Here is a 25366-nt window from a genome sequence, read left to right as displayed (position 1 = left end):
TCTTATACATCGAATACAGCATTTTTTGCCTCCTGAAGCCCCACCCCTTGACCAAAATGGCCAGGCATAGCTTGTAGGAGGCTTTCAGAGAGCTCCTGGGGGCTGGGGAGCAAAAAACGGCCCGTTTTTTGCTCAATGTTGCGCCCCCCCCCCAGCCCTCAGGAGCACTCTATAAGCCTCCATAAGTCTATGCATGCAATTTTCTTGACAAAAAACGGGGCCATTTTGGGGGAAGATAGCCTTAAATTTTCACAGTGTCTTTCAAATACCTTTTGAACTCTTGCTTATCTCCTCTGTTACTAATATCATCATAATAAAAATTCCCTAATGTGCAGTATTAATGGTCTGTTTTAGAAAAAAAATATTGACAGAAAAACGAGGATATGTGAGTCTGTTGCTTAACTAAAATCTTACCATTGTTGGATAAAAAGGTCTAGCGTAGCATGTTGCATTAAATCCCAGTGCAGTGTAAACTGGTTGGCCTATTGAAGCATGTAGCTTTTGAGCAGTCTATTATTATCTCTCTGGCAAGATCAGGATATGCCTTTTAAAATGAAAAGCTGAGGGAGAAAATACAGAGATTGAGAATCATGGAAGATTTGCTGATGTGCCAAATCTTTAAAAGCCAGAGGCTAAAAGCTCTCCATTTTAAAAATCAGAATTAGATAAATTCATTGCTGACACTTCAATATACTTGCAAGATTCTTAAATCTCTGCTGCCAAATTTAAAATTATAAATGTTTAAATGCTGGTCATTTTTAACTTGCAAATTGTTGGAAAAAAGAGCAGTGGATAGGTAAAATTAATTTCTAAGATTATTCTGAGGCAAATGTTACAAGATATATGGAAGACAACAAATCCAGGACAACTGAAGTTAAAATAAGCGAAAAACCCTTATCTTTCATCTGACATTGTTCATTTTTGTACTTTTATAATACATGTATACAGTTTCCCTCCCTTTTGTGAAGATAAAATCATAATAATAAATAATCAGATAAATCAAAGCAGATTGCAATAAACTCTATTCTAAATTCTAAGATAAGTTTGCATCCTATACATCTTATGGATATGAGGATTAGTTGCAATTTTAATTATAGTTGTATGCTAACTAGACTATATAGCAGCAATAACATGACAGTTATTTTTTGTTAATTAAGGACACCAAGTGCTTCATACTAGATAGTATAATGAACACCTGGGATACCAATAGATCACTTGATCTATTTAAGAATTGTCTATGGTCTATCCATATAGATATTTGATGTAGCTTTTACTTCAGGTCTTTGAGACTGCTTTTCCTCCTCCCAATTACTTTATTTACTGGATGGGATTGTTGTTTGACATGTTGTTCAAGATGCTTGACTATCTGAAAAAAAGTAGCAGTCATTCTTATGCTATCTAGGAATTAAGATCCCCTCTTTCCTCTGATTTCTATTATATCTCTCCCATTATAAGGATAAGGATGCTGTAGCTAAACAGGAAGACATTTCTAACAAATGACTGATCTTTTAATTTTTTTTTTAATTTAGTCTGGACAGTTCAATGAAGATATGATCCCAACAGTGGGCTTCAACATGAGAAAAATCACCAAGGGAAATGTAACTATAAAGGTAAGATACAAAACATCTTGACTAAAATTCAGACATAGTGTTTGGGATACTCTAGATCAGGGCTGTCAAACTCACATCGTCATGGCATTGTCACGTAACATATCGGGACTGTTTTCCCCTTAGTTTAAACTGGGTGTGGGCATGGCCAGTGCGTGATGCATCTGGCCCGTGGGCCGGGAGTTTGACATCCCTGCTATAGATTGTAGCCATCCAGACAGATTAAGAAATTAAATTGAATTAACAGGAATTAAAAATGATCTGCTTCTTTCACATGTAAAATCATACTGAAATAAGAATGCTCTCTTGCGTTTGGATGCTCTGATAGATGTTGATGAAAATTGATTTGGAGGAGATTAGGACGTATGCTATGAAGACTAAACTGCACTTTTTAGAGGACTATGCAACAGGAACCTTTCTATAGATGAAGGCAGAGTGACTTCTTAAAGCAGGACAGGAGGGAACGTTACTAAAATGTTGGGCTATTTTCAGTTGGAGGAAGTGGGTTTTCAGAGCACGAGGTTTTAAGTACTTGTTACAGATTAGTTGTGGTCCATATTATTCTCAGAGACTGCTGTATCCTGTTTTTGAGGCATAGGTTTATTTATTTATTTATTATTTTTATTTATTATTTATTTAGTTGTGGTCCATATTATTCTCAGAGACTGCTGTATCCTGTTTTTGAGGCATAGGTTCCCAACTCTAGAATTCAGGGAGGCTAACTCAGCTAAAATAAGGGCAGCTTGATTGACATTTGTTTATTAAGACAATTTTTCTGCAGATTATGTAGATGATTTATTATCCAGCTTTTTAAGAAAAAAGGGGACTTCAGTGGGAAGTTTGAAAAGGAGTGTCAGCAACATATCAATAGTTGATATTACAATGAGAAAAAAATTATGAATGTGTTAATTTAGTACACATGTCTCCTATCATTTCAATCTTTTTGGATATATATTTAATGCGTATGAAGTATGAAGAGTTTTGCATGTTTTATGAATGTGAGAATGTTTCTCGGTAGGATCTAGAATTGCAGCTGAGGAATCCGTTTTCTGGGCTATCTTGGAAATCCTCCAGCTTTATTTTCCTTAGCTATAAATGAACATAGTCCACGAAGTAAGTGGGGAGAATTGTATCATATACATACACTTAGGAAAATAGAATATGTATGAGGGTATGGCATATGCAAGTTATGGATAAATCTATTTGTAAGGCCTCATATCCTCCTCTTTTCTCATCCTTTTTGCTTCTCCCTCCTTATAGCTCTGGGACATTGGAGGTCAACCTCGTTTTCGTAGCATGTGGGAAAGGTATTGCCGTGGTGTCAGTGCAATAGTGTAAGTAATTCTTTAATTTTTTTTAGAAATTTTTTTATTGTTTTAATTAAACAAAAATACAAAAAAAGCATTCTTCATTACATCTTGTAGAAAGCATGTCGAGTGGTTACAAATGAATTTCGTGTATTACTATACATCCTTCATTTTTTTAATTTACATTTTAAAATTGAAGATCTTTATGTATTTTACCATCAATGTACCATCATTTTCATTTAGCTATAATTATTTAAATATGCTTTTATCTAGAATCATTTGCACTTGAAGACACAGCCACCTACTGGCATTCATTAGCTATTCCTATAAACCTCCAATAATTACCCTTTTATAGCATATTCCCTTTTTTTTCCAACTCACTATCTAAGGCTTATATCTAATTGCTTTTACCAATGCCAAGACATATAAAATCATTAAACATTATCCATTAACATTTTCTTATTGTTATTATAGTTATCTAAAGAAAAAAAAACAGAACTTTTTTTTGTCATTTAGATCACATCTCCTCCCCACCGACCCAAGAAAAATTACATCTTTATAATAAAGTCTAAACAAAGGTTTATTAGTAAAGTTTATAAGTGCCCAAGAAAAATTACATCTTTATAATAAAATCTAAACAAAAATATATTAGTGAAATTGATAAATCTTTTCCCCAGGTCACAATTTACAGTTTATATCCAAATTATTTTTACTAATTGAGATTATTACTTCATTATTATTATCATAATGAGTTATTAATTAACAAATAAACATTTTAAAGAAAACATTTTAAAAGTGTCTAAGAAATCCTGCTTATTAATCACCAAAGGTTAACTAAGTTTTGAGTTGTCAACCTTCATCATCAGCCTGTGTCTTTCCAGGAACAAAACTGTCTTATCTCTTTAGCCAGTTGTTGTGTCAATTCTCTTATAAACCTCTTTATAAAGTTTTAAAAAACTTATCTCCGCACTTTTTTGCTTGAAAGATCTCTCATATAGTCTTGTTGCCCTTGAAGTGGTATTAAAATTGACATGTCTTTAATTATCCGATGTCTTTCTAAAGCTGTTTCTCTTCTTAATTCCATCATCAAATCCATATCTTGACGGGTGGGGGGGGGGTAGAGCTCCAGATCATCAAGTATATAATAATAATCAGATTCACTTTTCCATGTTCCCTCCTTTCCACTTTCACTCATAGGTGCTCCATTATTAGGTTCATCTGTTATCTTGTCTTTATCTTCTATATCTTCACTCTCTTCTTTAATTTTTGAGGCTCCAGTCCCTTCATCTTTTATTGAGTCAGACAATAATCTATCTAACTTCTTATCAAACCTCTCAAATCCTTCCAATATCTTTAGAATTCCATCCAAAAAATCCTGGTAGCTTATGGTTTCTTCATCTGTATATGAATGCATATTTCCCAGAAGGAAAGAAAAAGTTTAAAATCCACTGCCACTCTCGCCTTCAATATCTCTTTTATGTATTAAAATATTTTTAAATTTGCTTAAACATAAGATCCTTTTAATTTTTTCAAAAAAAAATGAGGGTTCTATCTTTTTTTTCTTTCCCTTCCCTTGTCCAAAATATTCCACAAAGACACCTGCAAGAAAACAGTTCGTGTCCTTGAGCCAGTATAAGTCTCTACAGTCAAGCTGCAAACCCTCTAGTTACAATGTCGTCAAACTCAGAGTAAATAGAGCAAAGGATACTTTGTTTCAAAAAGAGAAAAAAACCAAGTTCTGGCTTTCGAATGGCAGATTCAACTTTCTCTTATTCGTATCAAGCTTAAGGAAAACAAAAATCTCTAAGTGTCTTTAATAAAATTTAATAATCAGTAAGAGGAAGGATTATTAAAGTGAAAAAAGTTTTAGATCAGCCAAAAAATAAAGGTAGCACAGATTAGGAGAAAAAAATCAATTCATTCACTTTAAGAGGATAAACGGGAAGCATACCAATCACTTCAATCCACAAAACGCTGTTACATAGAAGAGGAAAAAAAAACTTTCTAAGGCAGTCCAATAAAGATAAATTTTGCCGCTTTATTCTTTTGCTTAAAGGACTAATTTATCTTTAAAAAAAATTCTTTGGGCAATCATTCTCAAAGAAAAAAATCTCACCAGCTGGACTCACTTTCACTGCCTTCTTTCCGGAGCCATCTCCGACTTTGTCAGCCTGGGGGCTGTCTGTTTAATGCCGGCTTGGAGAACTTCCCTTGGGTCAATCAGGGACTTTGCGGTGTCCCTGAGACCAGCAAGGATTTGTCTCCCTGTCACCGTCTCTCCGGGATGGTTTAGGTCCATATGGACTGTGCAGCTGGTAAAAGAATCAACGGCGGTCTCGGACTATCGACCGCACGTTGTGTCGTCGCGACGTCTGGCTCGTTCTCCAGTGTAAGTAATTCTTGTCTACATACTAAGGGTATGGTAAGTAAGATGTGCTTGATGCTTCCCTATAACGGGAAAGGAATAATGCACAACGAAGGATGGAAACCTGCAATTAGCTCTACCTCTTTAACTATAGTATGGGTAAGTGCAAGTTAGACATCATAACAAACGTTTGCTTCCCCCTTTTCACAACTGTGGATAGGGGGCTTCCCCATGATTTGTTCAATATGCTAGTTGTGCCCTTTCCTGGACCATGCATCTCTTCTCATAGTCACAGGTTGTCCCAAAGGTTCTTTTTCAAGAGACAACTGGACTTTCTGACAAGAAAGTGAGCTGAAGAAGCTTCTTGGATGAGAAGCGAAATGTCTTGAAAGAGAAACCAGAAAGCCTAGATACCTCTTGATAAGCACCTTTGGGACAACCATGAGCTGGATGACTGAGGATCTCCATAGACAGTCTCTTAGATTCTAGTCACCTCACATGTAAACAATTGCAATGCATTCAATATGGGACCGCCCTGGAAGACATCTTGGAAACTGCAGCTGCCGAATATGGTGGTGCAAGTAGTTACGGAGGCACTTTTGTATATCTGTGTTTGCTGCACAGACTGCATTGGTTACCAAAGAAGCTTCTGGATACAATTCAAGGTACCTATAAAGGGCCTGAATGACAGATTGCTCCAGCCTGTGCAGGAAGATCTGACAAAATAGACAGACTTCAAGTAGTTAAAATAATGTCTTAAATGGACTTAGGCATCATGCCTTCTCTGTTGTGGCACCTGCCCTGTGGAAAAGTTATCGCCAGTGATGAAATTCAAATTTTTTTACTACTGGTTCTGTAGGCATGACTTGGTGGGCATGGAAGGGGAAGGCTACTGTAAAATCTCCATTCCCTCCCCAGTCCTGGGGGAAGGATATTGTAAAATCTCCATTCCCACTCCACTCTGGGGCCAGCCAGAGGTGGTATTTTCCGGTTCTCTGAACTACTCAAAATTTCCGCTACCAGTTCTCCAGAACCTGTCAGAACTTGCTGAATTTCACCCCTGGTTACCACCCTTCAGGTTTAAAGACCTCATGACTTTTCAGGGATACTGAGTGCAGGGCAGCCAAAATGCCAGAGATGGGGGAAGATAGGCAAGAGGGGGAGTTGAAGCACACTCAGTGATTGTAAATGTGGATAGACTGAAGTTTGATCATGTGACAGTCCCATCTCATCCCGTCCCCCCTGTCAAGTTGTTCAGGACAAGCTATGACTACTATTTGTCAAGCACCATCATAATTTCAAATGGTTGTTGAATGAGTGATCATTAAGTGAGAACTACTTACATCCCACCTCCCATATCAACTGTCTTTTCTGTTTAATGTCTTTTCTACAAGCAGATTCTCTTTGTTAATGTCGAGGTATTTTGAGTGAATTAGATGATACTAATGTTGAAAATGTCCCTCTGTCCTTTGCACTAGTTGTATGCTTAACAATAATAGCCTTTGGAATAATATAAGAATCTGTCCTTAAATCTTTCAAGTCGCATTCTGATAAAACTGTTTGCTGACTTTTTCTCATTTATATTCATAGTGATATCTATTGACATACCACAGAGGCATCAAGAAGAAGTAGAATAAAGACATAACACTAAAACATTGTGCATTTTATGGTGACATATATCACATAAAGTGAATAATGTGCATTATTTGGCCAGTAATATTTTTGACATTACTTCCCCTACTTCATGAATACTTTGACACACCAATACAAATTGATGTGATTTGTGTTCTTTATAGGACAATATTTTTTATGGAATCCTACTATTGAACTCTTAAACACTCATAATTCAAAATATTCTTGTAACCATTGGATGTATTTTTTTTATCTTTACTGTTCTCATATGTCATGCATAAAGAATACTTTGTATTGGAATACTTTGACACAAAGAGTTGCGTATACACTCCGTGCTGCAGGAGATAAACTTCTTCAGGCTCCCATTTAATTCAAGACCTGATGGTAGGTTATAAGGCCAAGTTCTTATAAGCCACTGCAAATTTTACCATTTTTAGTACTACTTTTTGTAAAACCGCACTCATTCTTATGGTATGTGGACAGAATCACTTTAATCTATTCTGCTTTTTTGGAGAAAGCAGCTTATGGTCTCCTTTCTGAGACTCAGAACAGTCAAAGCTTTTCAAATTCTCCACTTCAGATCACTAAACCATTTCATGAAGTCTTTCCAGCCTACTTTTTTATTTTATTTTTACTGCACTAGAATACCAGGCACTGTATTGTAATAATAAAAAATTGTAGGGCAGAATTCATAGATCTTTCCTGTTTGTTACCCAATGCCTTTAACTAGAAATTCACACAATTTTCAATTCTAATAATGCTGACAGGAATTCTAGGAATTGAAATCCATATAACTGAACACTATCCAGTTCAAGACTACTCTTTTGTGAAGCTGGGTCTTTGCCCATGGTCCTTCTATTTCACCCATGGTTGTCTTTTCCCTCATCAGTGAGTGTAACCTCCAGTAGTGGCCAATCCCTCTATTACTTCTGCAGAGATACATGCTGGATTAACTCTGTTTTGCTGGACCTCCCTTTCCATATAGGCAAGCCAGTAGATAGTGATCTTTTCCCTTGTTCATATTGGCGAATATTACAAAATAATCCACTATCCCCTTGCTATCAAGTAAATGAACTGAATCTAGACTCTGGACCAAGCTGAGTTTTGGTTCCTGATGCAATGGATATTAGTATACAATATGTGGCACTGTATAAAATAGCATAATCAAAAAGATACATTTCTGCATGCTAAAAATTATAAAGCTCAGCCTGGAGATACATTTGGCATCTAGCGTAATCTTTGATATTAATAGACTGATAGTTTGTACTTCTTTATTTCTGAGAATGTCTTGGTTTCTGTTTCCTGTAGACCAGATTTTGGACTACTTCTCAACTGGGTTTGTGAAGACCAAGCTCAGTTGAATTCAGCTTTGTTCAAAATATTGTTCTGGATACTGTACTCCAATTGGATTTTTATTTATTGGATTCTCCTAGAGCACTCTATAGCATAATGTTTTCATGTTTTTCTATAACATAAAAAATGAATCTAGAAAATTTGCAGACATTGTCCTATATTTGCTTCCTGCTGTTTTTTTTTTAAATAGAACTAGTCTAGCATATTTTATCTAGTGAATAATTGAACATAGATGTAAGTTTGCCTGTGGTGAATGAAATTGCTGTGTGCAACCAACAGTTAGATTAACTGACTGTTGAATTACCCAATACCTTATCAGTTTCCTTTGGGGTGGTTGTTGGTGGTTGCAGTTCTGAAAAGGGTTGTGAATCAGGATGGTCCAATGAAGGTAGAAAGATGGGCAAATTCAGGAAGCTGTTAAGATGAAGTAAGAGCTAAAGCCTAAATAATGGCAAAGGTTCTGTTTTCTTGTAAGTTTAAGAAGCTGATAATAAATGACTTTTAAAATCTAAAATATCATCTATATTGAATGTATCTGTAAACCGAATCAATAGTTTACAATACTGCCTTCATTCTCTGCTGTTATCTTTTTTCCTAACCCTTAAGAACTTTGACATCTTTAGTAACTTCTTACCAAGATGTGGTTCAGAATATCTGACAAACCTCCTGTCTACCCTATACAGCTCTTCTGTGTCATTTGTGCTTTTTAATGAAAGTAATCTTAAAATGAATATGAATGTAGATTGTACAAGTAGAATTGTGCATACTTGATCTTGAGTAAGTACAACACTTCTCTATTATTCATTCAGCAAGTTCTAATTTTTTTTTTGTGGGTGCTGCTTTAAGAGTGGGCTTCTTAAAGTTGTGATGGAGACTGCCTGCTTTGATAAATAGCAGAGAGGTGCTGTGTGAGGTCTCAAGCATGTCTGATACATTCTTTTCAAAGTATGTTCAGCCCTGCCTAAGCACTTCTACACACATATTTGTAGCACTAGAATCCAAGTGTCACAAGGAGAGTAAGTACCTCCTAAGGCAGTGATGGCGAACCTTTTTCACCTCAGGTGCCAAAAGTACGTGTGCACTCGCATGCCCACCCTCATAATTTAATGCCCCCTGTGCTGTGCCCCCAGGGCATACACGTGTGACCCACCCCTACTGCCCCGTGCATGTGCACACTGCTTTCTTGGAGCCTGGGCAGGGCAAAAATGGCCTCCCTGCCCCCTCCGGAGGCCAGAAACGGCTCGATTTTTCACCCTCCCCAAGCTCCAGAGGTTTTCTAGGAGCCTGGGGAGGGCAACAACTGCCTCCCCCACCTCCCAGAGGCCCTCTGGAGGCTAGAAATGGCCCATTTTCCGAGTTCCAGTGATCAAGTAGGTCCGTTTTTTGGCCTCCCCAGGCTCCAGAGGCTTCTAGGAGCCTGCGATGGGCAAAAAATGGCCCCAGCAACCAAACCGGAAGTTTGGAAATGGACTTCCGGGTTGCCCATTGAGCTGTTTTTCTCCCTCCGGAGTGCGAAAAATGCCCAAAAAGCAAGGCCGAAAATCAGCTGCCCAGCACTCGCAGGTGCACTGGAGCTGACAGGGCAATGCCTTGCGTCCCCTTAGAAATGGCTCCACGTGCCACTTGTGGCACACGTGTCCTAAGGTATGCACAGAAAAAGGTGAATAAAGATGCTGCCCAAACCCAAGTTTTATAACCAGTCAGTTAATAGACTCTAATAAAGTTTCAGAATAACCTGTCTTTTTTACTTGGGGTTGGTTAGCTGAAGTTGTATTAATTTCTTACATAGTATCTTAGGCTGCCACCTGTAACTGCTTCTATCACCTTTCCAGCTCAGTAGTAATGTGTTGTTTCATTCTAGATACATGGTAGATGCTGCAGATCAGGAGAAGATTGAAGCTTCAAAGAATGAACTGCACAACCTGCTTGATAAACCACAACTCCAAGGCATTCCTGTAAGTTGATCCAATTCTGGAAAGGCTAAAATATATACAAATTAATCTATATGACGGATTGAGTAAAAAAAAAATCATCTCAATGTAATTTATTTTCAAAAACTACAATCTAGATTTTGGAACCAGCTACTTCTCATTTTCATGACTATTCCACATCAGATATTTCTTTCTAGGATGTGTACGTTTTTAAGGAAGGATTGTTCTGGAAAAGTAAGTAAAGGGCAAAATTTACTTTTACAACATTGCAGGAGATAGGTGTGTCCCTCTTGTTTGAAATGCAAAAAAGAAAATTTTCACATAATTAGTTCCTAGAAAGTAAGGCTGAAGTTTACTAATGTAAATAATAGTTTTTAGCACATCCAGAATTAAATATTTTCTCAGCTTCTGATGACTGCATGGATATAATCGTGTAGTTTTCTTGGCGATAGTAAGGAAGGAGCTTGCTATTCTGTTCTTCCAGGCTGTTTTTATTTTTTCCACTTTAGTCTATAGCTCTGAAATGTTCTGATGGTCTCCCATCCAAATACTAACAGAGCCTGATGCAGAGCCAGAGTTGGGAAGGTGCTCCGACTGGCTACTGTTCAGATAGAAAATAGAAGATAGAAATAACACACTGTATTATTGCACACACTGTAAAGTTATATGTAAATCTAAGTGCAACTCTTGAGTATTTCTACCTTCTATGAATTAAAATCTTTTCCTTGGGGGTTTCATTTTTTTAATGTTAGACAGTGAAATAGCTTATTTGAGGCAAAAAAATGTAAATATGTAACACATATTTGCAATTCTATTAAATATATGGAGAAGGTCATTTCACTCCTTTCTTTAAACCATCTGCTTACACAGAAATGCACTATGTTGCCTTTTTAAAGAGTTGTAATTTCCACTGCTTGCCAGATCCTTCAACTTTTTCATAGTGCTAAAGGCCATAAGTATGGTCTTTAGCAAAATAAATGGGAGGTAGATGATGTCTTTAGGGGAGAGTTTCATGGTCCAAATCTTAATGAGAAAAGCTCCTCAAAATTAGGTAGTCAAGAATTGTGTATGGTCCAGATAATATTTTAAAAGAAATAACAGGTATCAATCAGGATGCTGCCATTTGAACTGGCCCATAGGGAGCATTGCCAAGAGTGAAGTAATTGCAGAGAAAAGAAGCAGATACTCTTTTGGGTAGCTAGGTTTTAATAGCATATCTGGACACTAGACAACTTTCTAGTTTGTTGGTTACAAAAGATGTATTGGCTGCCCCCAGGAATACATTTAAAGGTTAATCAAATGCCCCCCATGTGCATTTGAGTTTTCCCATGAATGTCTTTCTAAGTGAACCACTTACATTATTTTACATGGCTAATATTTTTATTAATATCTGCATTAGCCTTAAAGCAAGGCAATGTTTTGCTTCTTTAATATATGGCTTTATCAAGTCAATGTAGCATTTTACAAATTGGTATTTTAAATAGTTGTTAGAGACAGCTTTCCTATTATCTTTTCTCTTTCAAGCCAAGTTGTGTTTTTTCCAACTACATGCTTGGCAGACTTTCCCTGGATTATAAAGGAAATTCTTGAATTCAGAAAGTGTATTGAAAACCCTGGTGCACAAGATAGATCATGTTTGAACAATGGAGTCACTTCAGACTGTTCCATAGCACTTTGCAGCTTGCACGTATCAGACTAAGATCACTGCCCTATTCTCCTTTGCAGGTCTTAGTTCTTGGGAACAAGCGAGATCTGGCTGGTGCCTTGGATGAGAAAGAGCTGATTGAAAAAATGTAAGTGTTTATTGTTGTCTTCAGTATCTCCAGTTTGGCTGGAGTCCTTCCATTGCAGCAATAACTTGAGTTTAGTTTCTTGGAAATCACATCTGGATATATTCAGCATGATTATGCAATATACTATTTTTATATAAAAGGCAAAATAAAAATGTAGTAGTAATAATAATAATAGTAATAATGATAATAATGATAATGATAATAATTAAATAATAATAATAATAATTGTTGGGTGGGGCCCGACTAGTAATTAATGCCAAATCCGGCGAAACAACTGGCCACTGTGATACAATTCTGTTGATGCAATAATAATAATAATAATAATAATAATAATAATAATAATAATAAAAAAGCTGAATTCTGGAAAGAATTGTGGGGAAATGCAAAGGACTACAATAAGGAAGCAAAGTGGATACAGGACTTTGAGAAAAGCATTGGTAACAAACAAATGCAAGTATTAGAAATAACAACTAAGATGGTCAAAAATCGAGTAAAAAAAGTAAAGAATTGGACATCACCTGGAAATGACCAATTACATGGTTTCTGGCTCAAATATCTGACCAGTTTACATGCAATATTGGCCAGGCAACTTAATGAAATTTTACAAAGTGGTCAAATTGATGAATGGTTGACAACTGGAAAAACATACTTGATTCAGAAAGATGCAACTGAAGGAACAATACCTGAAAATTACAGACCAATAACATGCTTGTCAACAACCTTCAAATTACTCACAGGCATTATTTCAGATAACATTATGGATTATTTGGAAACACACAACATCTTGCCAGTAGAACAAAAAGGCAACAAAAGAAGGAGTAGGGGCACAAAAGATCAGCTCCTAATTGATAAAATGATATTAGAAAATTGTAAGAAAAGAAAAATGAACTTGAATATGGTCTGGATTGATTATAAAAAGGCATTCGACTCATTGCCACATAGTTGGATCATAAAATGCTTAGAAACAACTGGCATTAGTAAAAATATTACATCCTTCACTGAAAAGGCGATGAAACAATGGAGAACTGAGTTGGCACTAGGGAATGAGAACTACGGAATGGTTAATATCAAGCGAGGAATTTTCCAGGGTGATTCACTTTCACCTCTTCTCTTCATCATTGCGATGATCCCACTATCAGTAATCTTTAAAAAATTGAAATTAGGCTACCAAACAGCCAAAGACGCTGAAAAAATTTCGCATTTATTATATATGGATGATTTGAAACTCTATGGAAAGTCAGAAATAGAAATCCAATCACTGACAAACACAGTCCGAGTATTCAGCACCGATATTTCAATGCAGTTTGGCATAGAAAAATGCGCCACTGTATCCATAAAAAGGGGCAAAATCACTGCATGTGAGGGAATTGAAATGCCCAATGGCCAACTAATTAAATGCAACGAAAATGAAGCCTACAAATACTTAGGCATTCTGCAGTTGGATAACATCAAACATGGAGCAGTAAAAACTATTGTCAGGAGAGAGTACACCAACAGAGTTAGGAAAATTTTGAAATTAAATTAAATGGTGGAAATACAATCAAGGCCATAAATACCTGGGCAATACCAGTTATAAGATACACAGCTGGTATAGTTAACTCGACACAAGCTGATTTGGACATTTTGGACCAAAAAACCAGGAAACTAATGACAATGCACTACAGTTTACATCCACGCGGTGACACTGATAGACTATACCTGCCCCGAAAATCAGGTGGCAGAGGATTATTACAAGTGAAGCAAATAGTTGAAGAAGAAAAACATGCACTGGCTGATTATTTAAAAGAAAGTCAAGAACATCTATTAATCGAAGTAAAGAACAAAAATCTACTGAAGGCCCAACAGATGAAACAAGAATACAGAAAAGATGTGATAAAATCAAGAATGGAGAGTTGGCAGAACAAAGCATTGCATGGTCAATTTCTGGAAAAAATAAAAGATAAAGTGGACAGTGAAAAAACTTGGTTATGGTTAACAACAAGTACATTGAAGAAAGAAACAGAGTCACTAATCCTGGCTGCGCAAAAACAAGCTATCCAAACAAATGCCATTAAGGCCAAAATCGAAAAATCCTCTGATGATGCCAAATGCAGACTCTGCAAAGAAGTTGATGAAACTGTTGACCACATACTCAGCTGCTGTAAAAAAATTGCGTAGACTGATTATAAATTGCGGCACAATTCAGTAGCACAAATGAATCACTGGAATTTGTGCAAAAATTATAATATTAAAACAACAACAAACTGGTGGGAACATAAGCCTGAAAAAGTCACCGAAAATCAGATGGTCAAGATCCTATGGGATTTTCGTATACAAACGGACAAAATACTGGCGCATAACCCACCAGACATCACACTGGTTGAGAAAAATAAGGTTACAATCATATTGCGATATACCAGGTGATAGCAGGGTCGACGAGAAGGAACATGAAAAAATCGTGAAATACCAGGACCTAAAAATTGAAATTCAACGATTATGGCACAAACCAGCAGTGGTAATTCCAGTGGTAATCGGCACACTGGGTGCTATTCCAAAAGCACTGGAATTACATTTAAAACAGTTAAAAATTGACAAAATCACCACCAGTCAAATGCAAAAAGCTGCACTGCTTGGATCTGCACGTATATTACAAAACTACGTTACAATGTCCTAGGCCCCTTGGTGGGGTCCGACTAGTAATCAATAATAATAATAATAATAATAATAATAATAATAATAATAATAATAATAATAATAATAATAATAATAATAAGCCAGTTATGGTATTATAAAATTACGCTGCTTATATGCCACCCATTCTCGCCAGTTTAAAAGATATAAACATAAAATATTCCAGCTGGCTGCATGACTTTGGGCCAGTCACTCTCACTTAGCCCAATTCACTTCAAAGGACTGCTATTGTGAGTAAACATAGGGAGAAGGGAGGAGTATTAGATACTCCAAAGGTTTTTTTTTTTAAAGACAATTGGACTTGCTTGTTTTCCTTGAAAGCGTTTCACTGAGAAGCTTCTTCAGTTCTGACTGAAGGAGGAAAACAAGAAAGCCCTGTTACCTTTTGAAAAAGTACCTTTGGCACAACCATGGCCTGGATGACTGAGAATCTCTATAGAGCAGTGTTTCTCAAACTTGGCGACTTTAAGTCCTGTGGACTTCAACTCCCAGAATTCCGGGATTCTGGGAGTTGAAGTCCACAGGACTTAAAGTTGCCAAGTTTGAGAAACACTGCTATAGAGTATTAGATACGTTCGTCACCTTGAGGTATTTATAAAAAATAATAAAAGCAGAAAATAAAAATTTAATAATAATAAAAAATATCTAATACATCCAAGTTTCAGGTTACCCCAGCAAAACCCTTCATGGCCCAGGGCCAGATTACCTGAAGGGCTATCTGTTTCCAATTGTTTCTGCCCATCTGTTGAGATCCAGCACAAAGGGTATGCTTTGAGTTCCCTTGATTAAACAATGTTATCTGCTGGGGCCTTGGAATCCTGCCTTCTGCACTGTTGTGCCTTTGAATAGTGTTTCCCAGAAATCTATATGGCTCCTACTCTGATGATGTTCCATGCAGTGACGTGCGGTCAGTAGAGGCAAGGGAGGCAGGGCCTCACCTCTCTTCATGGAATAATAGTATATAATATTATATACTATATATATAATATTATATACATCCATCCGGCCGCGCCCGGGAGACGCAGAGGGAGAAATATTGTCGGCGCCTCCGGATGACGAACCAGTCGCTTGCTTTCGTCATCGGGAGGCCGACAACATTTCTGCCTCCGCGTCTCCTGGGCGCGGATGGACGAAGGTAGCCAGAATGGCGCCGAAGCAGTCCAGCGAGCGAGCGAGGCAGCGAGATCTTCGGTCACTCGTCCACCGGACTGCTTCCGCATCTCCCGGGCGCGGATGGACGAAAGTAGCCAGAATGGCGCCAAAGCAGTCCGGCGAGCGAGCGAGCGAGCAAGCGAGGCAGCGAGATCTTCGGTCACTCGTCCACCGGACTGCCTCGGCGCCATTCTGGCTACCTTCGTCCATCCGCGCCCGGGAGATGCGGAAGCAGTCCGGTGGACGAGTGACCGAAGATCTCGCTGCCTCGCTCGCTCGCTCGCCGGACTGCTTCGGCGCCATTCTGGCTACCTTCGTCCATCCGCGCCCGGGAGATGCGGAAGCAGTCCGGTGGACGAGTGACCGAAGATCTCGCTGCCTCGCTCGCTCGCTCGCCGGACTGCTTCGGCGCCATTCTGGCTACCTTCGTCCATCCGCGCCTGGGAGATGCGGAAGCAGTCCGGTGGACAAGTGACCGAAGATCTCGCTGCCTCGCTCGCTCGCTCGCCGGACTGCTTCGGCGCCATTCTGGCTACCTTCGTCCATCCGCACCCAGGAGATGCGGAAGCAGTCCGGTGGACGAGTGACCGAAGATCTCGCTGCCTCGCTCGCTCGCTCGCCGGACTGCTTCGGCGCCATTCTGGCTACCTTCGTCCATCCGCGCCCGGGAGACGTGGAGGCAGAAATGTTATCGGCCTCCCGATGACGAAAGCAAGCGACTGGTTCGTCATCTGGAGGCGCCGACAACATTTCTCCCTCCGCGTCTCCCGGGCGCGGATGGACGAAGGTAGCCAGAATGGCGCCGAAGCAGTCCGGCGAGCGAACGAGCGAGGCAGCGAGATCTTCGGTCACTCATCCACCGGACTGCTTCCGTATCTCCCGGGCGGGGATGGACGAAGGTAGCCAGAATGGCGCCGAAGCAGTCCGGCGAGCGAGCGAGCGACGCAGCCTGATCTTCGGTCGCTTCCAGAGCCGGAGCGGGATGGAGCAGCCACCGCCTTGGAAGTGAGTCGCGCGGACGGAGCTTTGGGGCTGAGGAGAGAGGCAGGGACGGAGGGAGTGGGGGGAGAGGAGCCGCCCCCCTCACCCCCCAGGCAATGGGGAAAGCTTTCCCGAAATGGGGGGGGTGTCGCGGGAAATAAAAAGGGCGTGCGCTGGGGGGGACGAAGGAGGCTTTGGCGTGCCTTAGAGGCGGGCGGGCAAGCAACGAAAGGAGCAGCGAGGGCGGGCGTTGGCTGCAGGCGGCAAGGCTTGAGCGGGGTGAAAGGGACTGGTGCCGGTGGAGAAAGTAATGCTACGCCGCGGTCCCCTTAATGTTCACTCAGGAAGGCGGAGAACGAGACCACGTGGTCTGCACACGTGGTCTGCACACGTGGTCCCATTCCCCGCCTTCCTGATGACGTCACCAGCCTCCCCAGCCATAACCCTCACCGCACGTCACTGGTTCCATGACATCACTGAAAACATTACATTTTGTAGATATTGGGGCAGGGTAGTGGTTAACCTCCTGTAAACTTTTGTGTGCCATGTATTATATAGTTTTTTTTCCTGAATCCATATCAGTTATTTATTTTAATTGTTCTTTTGGACAGACCAGGATTTGGACTTTATATTTTCTGTTATGTATCTGGAGTCAGATGTTCTTTAAATCAGTGTAAATGAGCAAATAGCATAACATTAAAAATATCCACAGACACATGCCAGCAATCCTATGTTCTGGTCAGAGAGCACTTTCCTCTTCTACAAGAATGAACAAGTAGGTCTTTAAGGCTTTTCCAAAGTCTAGGATGGAAGAGGCTGATCAAATTCCCACTAAGAGGGAGTTCCAAAGAATGGAGGTAACTAATGAGAATCTCCATTATGTGACAATCCCATATAGATAGGATTTGGAAGAAATGACCCTATTTGATCTGGTTGTATAGACAACTTCCATCGTGTCATCTGTTTGGCCTAGGGACATAGTATATAACTAGATATCTTCAGCATAATATTGATATCAAACCCTAGGACAGGACAATGACTTCCTTAAGCAATTTCATAGAGATGTTAAAAAGGAGTGGATCGAGAAGACATCCCTGAGACATTCCACAATGAGTTCTATAGGCAGATCTCTCCCCTGCCACCAAATGGAACCAATCCCTCAGGAGGAGGAAGCACTGCAGAACAGAGATGATTCAGAAGGCTATCATGGTCGATGGTATCAAAAGATGCTGAGAATTCAAGGAGGATTGTAAAGTCCAGATCCTGGTCTGTCCAAAAGTCATCCACAAGCCCAACGTTTCCATTCTTTATTTTTGCCTTGACAATTAAGACTCCATATCTATTGTCTCTAGAATCCTTTGCAGCTATAGGATCACTACTTTTTCCACAATATTTCAGAGGTAAAAAGAGAGGAAACCGGTCTATAACTATCCACCATTGGATTGAGTAAAGCTTTCTGACTGGGATCTGACTATTGTCTCCTTCAGATACGAGAGAAACATATACTCAGGCAAACATTGATCCAACCCACTACCTCATGTAAGGCCATAAGCAACAATAAGGGAAATATATCCAATTGAGAGTAACAAAGCAAACATTGCAATTTCATTGAGACATATAGTCTCAAAATAATTCCATAAAATTTCACAAGGTGAGACCATAATAATCTGCATTGGCATCGTCAATGGTGGGAACACCCTTGACTGACAGATGCTGTGAAAACTCTTCACAGAGGCCTTTCAAATGGTCTTTGTGAACATTCTTCCCTAAAAAAGTGAACAGGTCATATTAAAAAGGGTCAAGGAGTATCCTTTGGTGGATGGTTTTTTGTTTTGTTTTTTGCACTGCTTGAATTACCACAGTACGAGCATTAACTTGAGCTTCTACTAGTGCCTCGTCAGACTCAAGATGGATCCTGATTTAGTAATGTTCCAGGCATCTCCTCTGGCACTCATCTTTTAAACTCTTCCATAAAGTAAGGGGCTGCGATGTATATGCATACAGGAAGAAGCTGCTCTCAAGTAACTGAATTCCTACCTTGGGCATCATTTTATACCTTTGGGCAATCAAAGCCTTAGCTGAGTTGTCTGCCAGAATCTTGAGAAACTCCCAAAGTGTCTTCTGAAAACTGTCAGACAAATCTAATAAGTAAGTCCTTTCCCACTTAGGAGGGTGGTAGTGGTGGTTTACATTGTAGAACTCCAGAGCAAACTGAGAGTGATCTGTCCACGAAAAAGGGTGAAGTTCAAAGCCCCCCCCCCTGTTTCAAGGCATGTCACAGCTGTCCTGAGACACCCCCTCCCCCCAAAACTATTTTATGATCACTCAAGTTTCATGCCCTTGCCTTGGTCAGGTCCATGATTGTCATGGTGGCTATGAACTCCTGGTCCATTTCATTTTATAAATCTAGGAGAGTTAAGATGGCATCCCCCAACCAGGGGAAATCCATTGCTATCTCTATTGGCATCAGTAGAGTCTCATAAACTACAACAGCCACTTCCCTCCCCTGCCCAAGAATTGTGGCTGATGTCAAACCTTAAACCTGAGGAGGTAGATTTTTTAGAGAAAAATTCCCCTATTCAGAGGGATACAAACTAGGTTTGCCCTTTCATTAATAATGAAATCATGAATGAGGAAGATCACTATAGACAGATGTCATTAAATTGGAGCAATTGGAGCCCTTGAGCTCCTGGTATGAAAACTAAAAGCTGGAAGAGAGAATCACAAAAAAATTCTGAATGTCAAACAAGCATTTTCATTCTCAGTCTCCTACTATATGTTCCTTGCCCATCATTCCATTCCTCTATAATTGCCCTTACTCTTCTAACTAGCACCTTCTACTGCTCAATAAGAAGCTGAACCTAATTCAAGGACTTTCAACAAAGCTCTTTAGGTTTATATGACTTTCAGCCATTTCCCTCAACAAACTACTGCCTATAAAACATTTTGTATACTACCCTGGTCTTCATTCATAGAATTGCCCAATTGCCCCCAAGATAAACACCCAAAGCTTCTAGGGATTAATGCTGAGAAAGTTCAGCAACCACACTTCTCAGTCCAGGTGATGGTGAAAGGACTAAGCTGGTGGGGTGGAGGAGCAGACGCTTCCAAATTGACCTTTGGAACAGCCAGATACACAAAAATATCTGGGCAGCAAAATCCAGTTGGAGAGTCCATGAGCTCTATATCCATAGTTTCAGATCTCCTAGCACATCCCAACATCTACCTTGAAAATTCTGTCTGTGCCTGCTGCTAGCAAGTTTAAGTTTTCACAAAATAGACAGGCTGTCAAAATGGCAGTTTTCAACATCAAATACTAGTGTCTGAAATCAACTGGCAATCAAGACAAAATCCCCAGGTAATAGCAAGACCAGTGGTGGGTTCCAGATCCCGTTCCAACCCGTACGGTTAGAACGGGCCTGGCCGCGTCCACATGGACGCGTGCAGCATGCTCATGCATTTTAGTGCCTTCGCGATGCTCCAGCTGCTCAGCGGAGCATCACGCAGGCGCTGTATGTGCCATGCACACGTGCAGAAGCGCCAAAGACTTAAACTACCAATAAGGGTGGGTGGTCCCTCTAGAGCACCGTACCGGAATGGTATCTGGTGCTCCGGGAAAGTTCTGGTACACCCATACCGGGGCGTACCGCCTGCAACCCACCACTGAGCAAGACCCATGCTTTAACCTGCAGCATTGCGTTTCTTTCTAATGATCAGCCAGCAGGGGTGCTCCACACTTCCCACTTAGCTGATGCAGCCTCCACTCATCTTATCAAAAATAATTGGATAGATCTGCATATGAGGTTGCCAGAAGTAAAAATCAACTGAAGAGATTACATTTTTAAAAACTGTTACTTTAGTGGACAACCAACTAGAAGAAATTAGCAAAATTATTCCTACAAACACAATGTAATGAAAAGTAGGAAAAAGAAAAAGGAACAAACACATAAATTGCATGGATATGTTACGCACATGTAACAGATTTTAAACAACAAATCAAACCTTGCCTTTACAGAATCATTTTGATCAATCAGTATCTCCATTGATCAGTTCAAAGACCGAAAGTGAGCCATATCTTCAGTCCAGATTTTAAGTCTCTAGTAGCAGTTTCTTTCCATCAGAACAAAATCATGTTCGTGACTCTTATGTTAAGCTTGATAAATCCAAAGTTCTTCATAAACTAATAAATTCCAAGTTTGCACTATATCACAGTTCCTTTCATGTTTTTTTTATCTTCACCAATCATTTTAACAACAGTTTGAGTATCAGCCTTAAATCAGGAGTAGGCCACCCGGAGTCACTGTGAGTTGGCTAGACCTATAAATCTCCTTAATAAAAAAACAAAGCCCCAAATCTCTTCAAGCCTCACTTTTACTGGTGAGATTTTTGAAGAAATGTGGAGCGTACCTCAAATTGCTTCAGTTTTATTACTGCAGTCTTGCACATTTTATTGCTGCATGTTTCTTCTTTTTCTCACACCAAAGCAATTTATTAAGCAGCATTTGAGTTCAAGATTAATCAGCGCACATGCTTCTTTCCCCCCACTATTGCAGTATCTTCTTCTTTTTAAAATCCAATTTGATACGCCTGGTTTTCTCTTTACCATCAATGGAAAGGAATTATTTTCACCACCAGAACCTTCGTGAACAATGACTCCTGAGATTTTTGAAAGAGGGAAACCTGCTTCTAAGGAAATTCAGGCCTAATATCCAGGCAGTATTTCTGTAGACTTCTTGAATATCTATCAAAGTATGATACTGAAGTTTGCCAAGGCATTCATTCGTGAACTTGTACAAGTCTAACTAACATGGTTTATGGACTGTATTTTTTTTTCAGATGTACATCTGCTATTTAGATTACTTGCCTTTCCAGAGCTGCTGTGAATTAATGTCCCTCACTGTTGAAAATCTTGATTATAAAATAAAACTTAATTCATTACACAGTTATGTCTCATAATAGAAGTCCAAAGAGGAATCGTTTTAATTTGCTGTAGAAAAGGCAGCATAGAATTTGGTGGCATTTTAAAGCTTGCCAATTGTATTTGATATAATATTGTCATTTGCATTTGGTAGTGGTAATGAATAAATTGTGTAATAATTTTGTTTTAATAAAGTTATTATATGTGTGTGTGTGTGTGTATGTGTGTGTGTGTTTTGTATTTGTGCTGATAAATAAATAAAGGGAGACTAGTATAGATCTATTTCAAGCTATTTAGCTCTCATCAGCTAGCCATACCCCTACTGGGTTTTGAAATATTTGGGCATACCAGGGGTTGTAACACACACACATACATACATACATACATACATACATACATACATACATACATACATATGGGATTGGAGAATACTATGTTCAAGTATAGTGTAGTTTATTGATAATACATTGTAGGTTTTTTTAAGCCAGAAAATAATACATTGTAGGTTTTTTTAAGCCAGAAAAGCAGGTAACATCTTTGGAGATACTATCCCATGAATACATATGATGATGGTGGTGGTGGTGATAAATATAAGGAAGAGCAAAAGGCTTTGGAGAGAAGAACAAAGAAGCATTGCTCTGTATCAGCTATTTGCTTCAAAATTGAAATAATTGGAAAAGAGCACAATGACAAAACATATTGCACACTTCGTGGTTTTAAGCATTGAGAAAGAATAGAGTATATGGAATCATAGGGCTGGAATAGTCCAACCCATGGCAGGAGACCTTGAACCATCTTGGACAAATGAATGTCCAATCTTCTGTTGAGAACCTCCAGCAATGGAGTACCCACAACTCCAGGAGGTAAAAGCTGTTCTGTTGATTAATTTTTCTTACTGTCAGAAAATTTCTCTTTAGTCCTTAGCATATTTCAAGACAAACTATAGGGCTAGAGCCATCCACAATTTTTATTTTCAACAGATGGTTTCACAACCCCTACGGGATTAAAAGCCATCTTCAAAATCAAAATGCAACTGGATACCCCATTGTCTGAACACTGATAATAGGGTTTCTGGCCATGAAGCTCCTTCCTTAGATTGTGTGTTCTATTGTTACAGAACAAAACAGATACCACTTACTGAGAATATCACAGTCCAGGGATAGCCCTGTAAATAAAAGCACTATTAACCCATATCGGGTCACAGAAATGCAATTTGCTGAAAGAAATCAATATGCTCTTTGAGATTTTCACTGCCTTTGCCACATGGTGGCACTATAGGCAGGCAAGTATTTCTCATTTCTCCTTTTTCCCAGATAGGCTGAACAATTGTTGGCAGGGTTCATATATTTGAGGAATTGTTTTTATAGTAATATTTTCTGCTAAAAATTAAGGAGAAGACTCAAGAAAGCAAGGACTCATTCAAAGTAGGCAGCTTAAAAAAATTGAAGGGGATTACAAGAAGTAAAGAAATAACCTTGGCCAAGTTCTGCCTATGACGAAGCCTATGAGGGATTCTTCTATCCTTATTATGTTCTACTTTCTTTGTAAGATTATGATTTTGAAACTTGTTCCTTGGCACTTTTCAACACCCAGCATTAAGAAATTATATTTCCCTGTAAAGATGCTGTAAGCTAAGATGATTGTATCCGAAGGAGCCCATAATCTTATGCAGACCTTCTTAGCCAAGTGAGACAGTGGAGTTACCAAATCTTCCCTAGTCCATCCCCCCCCACCCCCATTGACAAGTGTGTTTGGGCAGTGAAGGACGAGCACTATTGTGTGCCAGTGCCATTAGTATTTTTGGGCAGAGGTAGCAACCATTTTCCTTTGAGCTCTTCAGAAGAGGCTGAGGTAAGAGAGATAACAGGAGCTAACACGTACTATTTTATTTTGCTATTTGGTGTGCTTTCTGTGAATGAGGCCCAAATCTGCTCATCCAGCAAAGTTACCCATCTGGGTTTGAATGGCCTGGATTTTGAAGGCATCTTGATCGCCAACAGATCCCAGCCTTTCTCAAGCTTTGAATATAGGCCACAATTGTTAACCGCCAGCTTTCACCTTTGCAGCTTCAAAGTTAAGAGAGGGTTGACCACTCAGTAGAAGGCAGTCTCATACATTGGTGTGCTATTCAAAATCTAGGAATGCTTATTTATAAGAAGAAACTCTCATGTTGCTTACACACTCAAGCTCATAGACTTTTCTGGAATAGCAGAGTTCATGTTAGTCCTAATTGTTGGGTGGACCTTTGTACAGCATACTTTAATCAGATATGGCTGTCAGAGCTAATTTAAGCAATCTGTTCCATATGCATACAGTAATGAAATCATGATTTTTTTAAACCATACCAACAATGTGCAAATATGAAAACTTTCTTGCTTGTCTGCCTCTGGAACACATTGCCAGTTGGAATTTGTCAATCTTCAACATTTAAGAGCTTTCCTATTACTATTGTTATCCATTTATTGCACTTTAGCAACGGAAAGTTACATTTATTTTTATTAATTACCCCCCTCCCCTCATATTTTATCCTGGAAATCAAGTTAAAATGGCTTTTATTTTTAAAGGTTCTTGTAGATGTTTGCATAAAGCCTGTGTGAACAATACTTGACTCTTAAATCAGATTGGCTGTGGGATAACATCCCCAAAGTTTTAGGAGATCCAGAGTGAACAGAGACGATAAATGAGGATAGCAAGAGCTCATGAGTAGTGAGGTCATCATTCGAAAGAAAATGTACTGACCTCATCCTCTTGTCATTATTTTTGAAGATGCAGGTTGATGGGACACATTTTATCACTCTTTTTGGCTGGCAATGATCCTTTTATGTGAGTTGTCCTTTTCTTTTCTAAGACCTCTGATCTTTCGTGCTGTTACTTCTCTTTCAGGAACTTGTCTGCCATCCAGGACCGAGAGATCTGTTGCTATTCAATCTCTTGCAAAGAAAAAGACAACATTGGTAAGCTGGAAAAGCAAAGACTGGGAAAGATTAAAAGGTCAGAGTATGTAACAACTCAAAAGGTCTTGATGGGGGTTGAATTTGCAGCAAAACCTTAAAGAGTTCTTCCGAGGAGACACTCAGTTGCTGGTTTTGCCCATAACGTGGACAGGTTCAGCCAAGTCAGCTGAGCTCTATAGTCAGCTTTATTATGTGGGTTATGTACAGGGCCATCATTACGGGCCCCGAGCAAAGCAGTGTACTGCGGCCCCTATGACAACTACTCACAGGAATAAAAATGTAAATGTTAGATAAAATTAAATATATATTTCTTTTATTGGCACTTCCAACAAAATCGGGTTTGAAACATTAAACACACGGGGGCTCGTCTCATCATCTTCAGAAAAAGAATTCTATTAATGCATGTTAGTATTAATAAAAAAAATCAGTAAAATGTAATAAATATGTTGCTGTGTGTATATGATACAAGGTGCATTGAAGGGTTAACATACACAGTTTAGTATGGGCCCCCTGTGCTCGTGGGGCTCATGGAGAAGTGCCCATCAGGTCCATGTGTTAAGACAGCACTGGTTCTGTATGCCTTGGGGTTTCCATTCATTTCATAGTTGGAAGAGGGAAGATTTGGGTCCCATCACCCTTTGCCCTCTATCAATTCTGGTGGGTTGCAAGACTGAATCAGCCAGCGTTTGATAAAATTCTGGCT

At 39.3% G+C, this 25366-nt stretch overlaps 1 protein-coding gene across 2 annotated transcripts in view; it reads left to right on the top strand.

Annotated features, from left to right (window-relative positions):
- The window catches only part of ARL8A (ARF like GTPase 8A), a 56019-nt gene that overhangs the window by 16805 nt on the left and 13848 nt on the right, over positions 1-25366 (top strand). For both annotated transcript variants that reach the window (XM_081949070.1, XM_081949071.1), the window contains exons 2-6: positions 1530-1610; positions 2868-2941; positions 10126-10219; positions 11921-11988; positions 24593-24663. In XM_081949070.1, coding sequence (XP_081805196.1) covers positions 1530-1610; positions 2868-2941; positions 10126-10219; positions 11921-11988; positions 24593-24663 — 388 coding nt within the window. The remainder of the gene's footprint in view (positions 1-1529; positions 1611-2867; positions 2942-10125; positions 10220-11920; positions 11989-24592; positions 24664-25366) is intronic.

Source organism: Natrix helvetica, assembly GCF_964273705.1.
Source record: "Natrix helvetica genome assembly, chromosome: 3".
Taxonomy (NCBI): domain Eukaryota; kingdom Metazoa; phylum Chordata; class Lepidosauria; order Squamata; family Natricidae; genus Natrix; species Natrix helvetica.
Note: the sequence above shows the minus strand (reverse complement) of the source record. Positions and strands in the feature narration are given on the sequence as shown.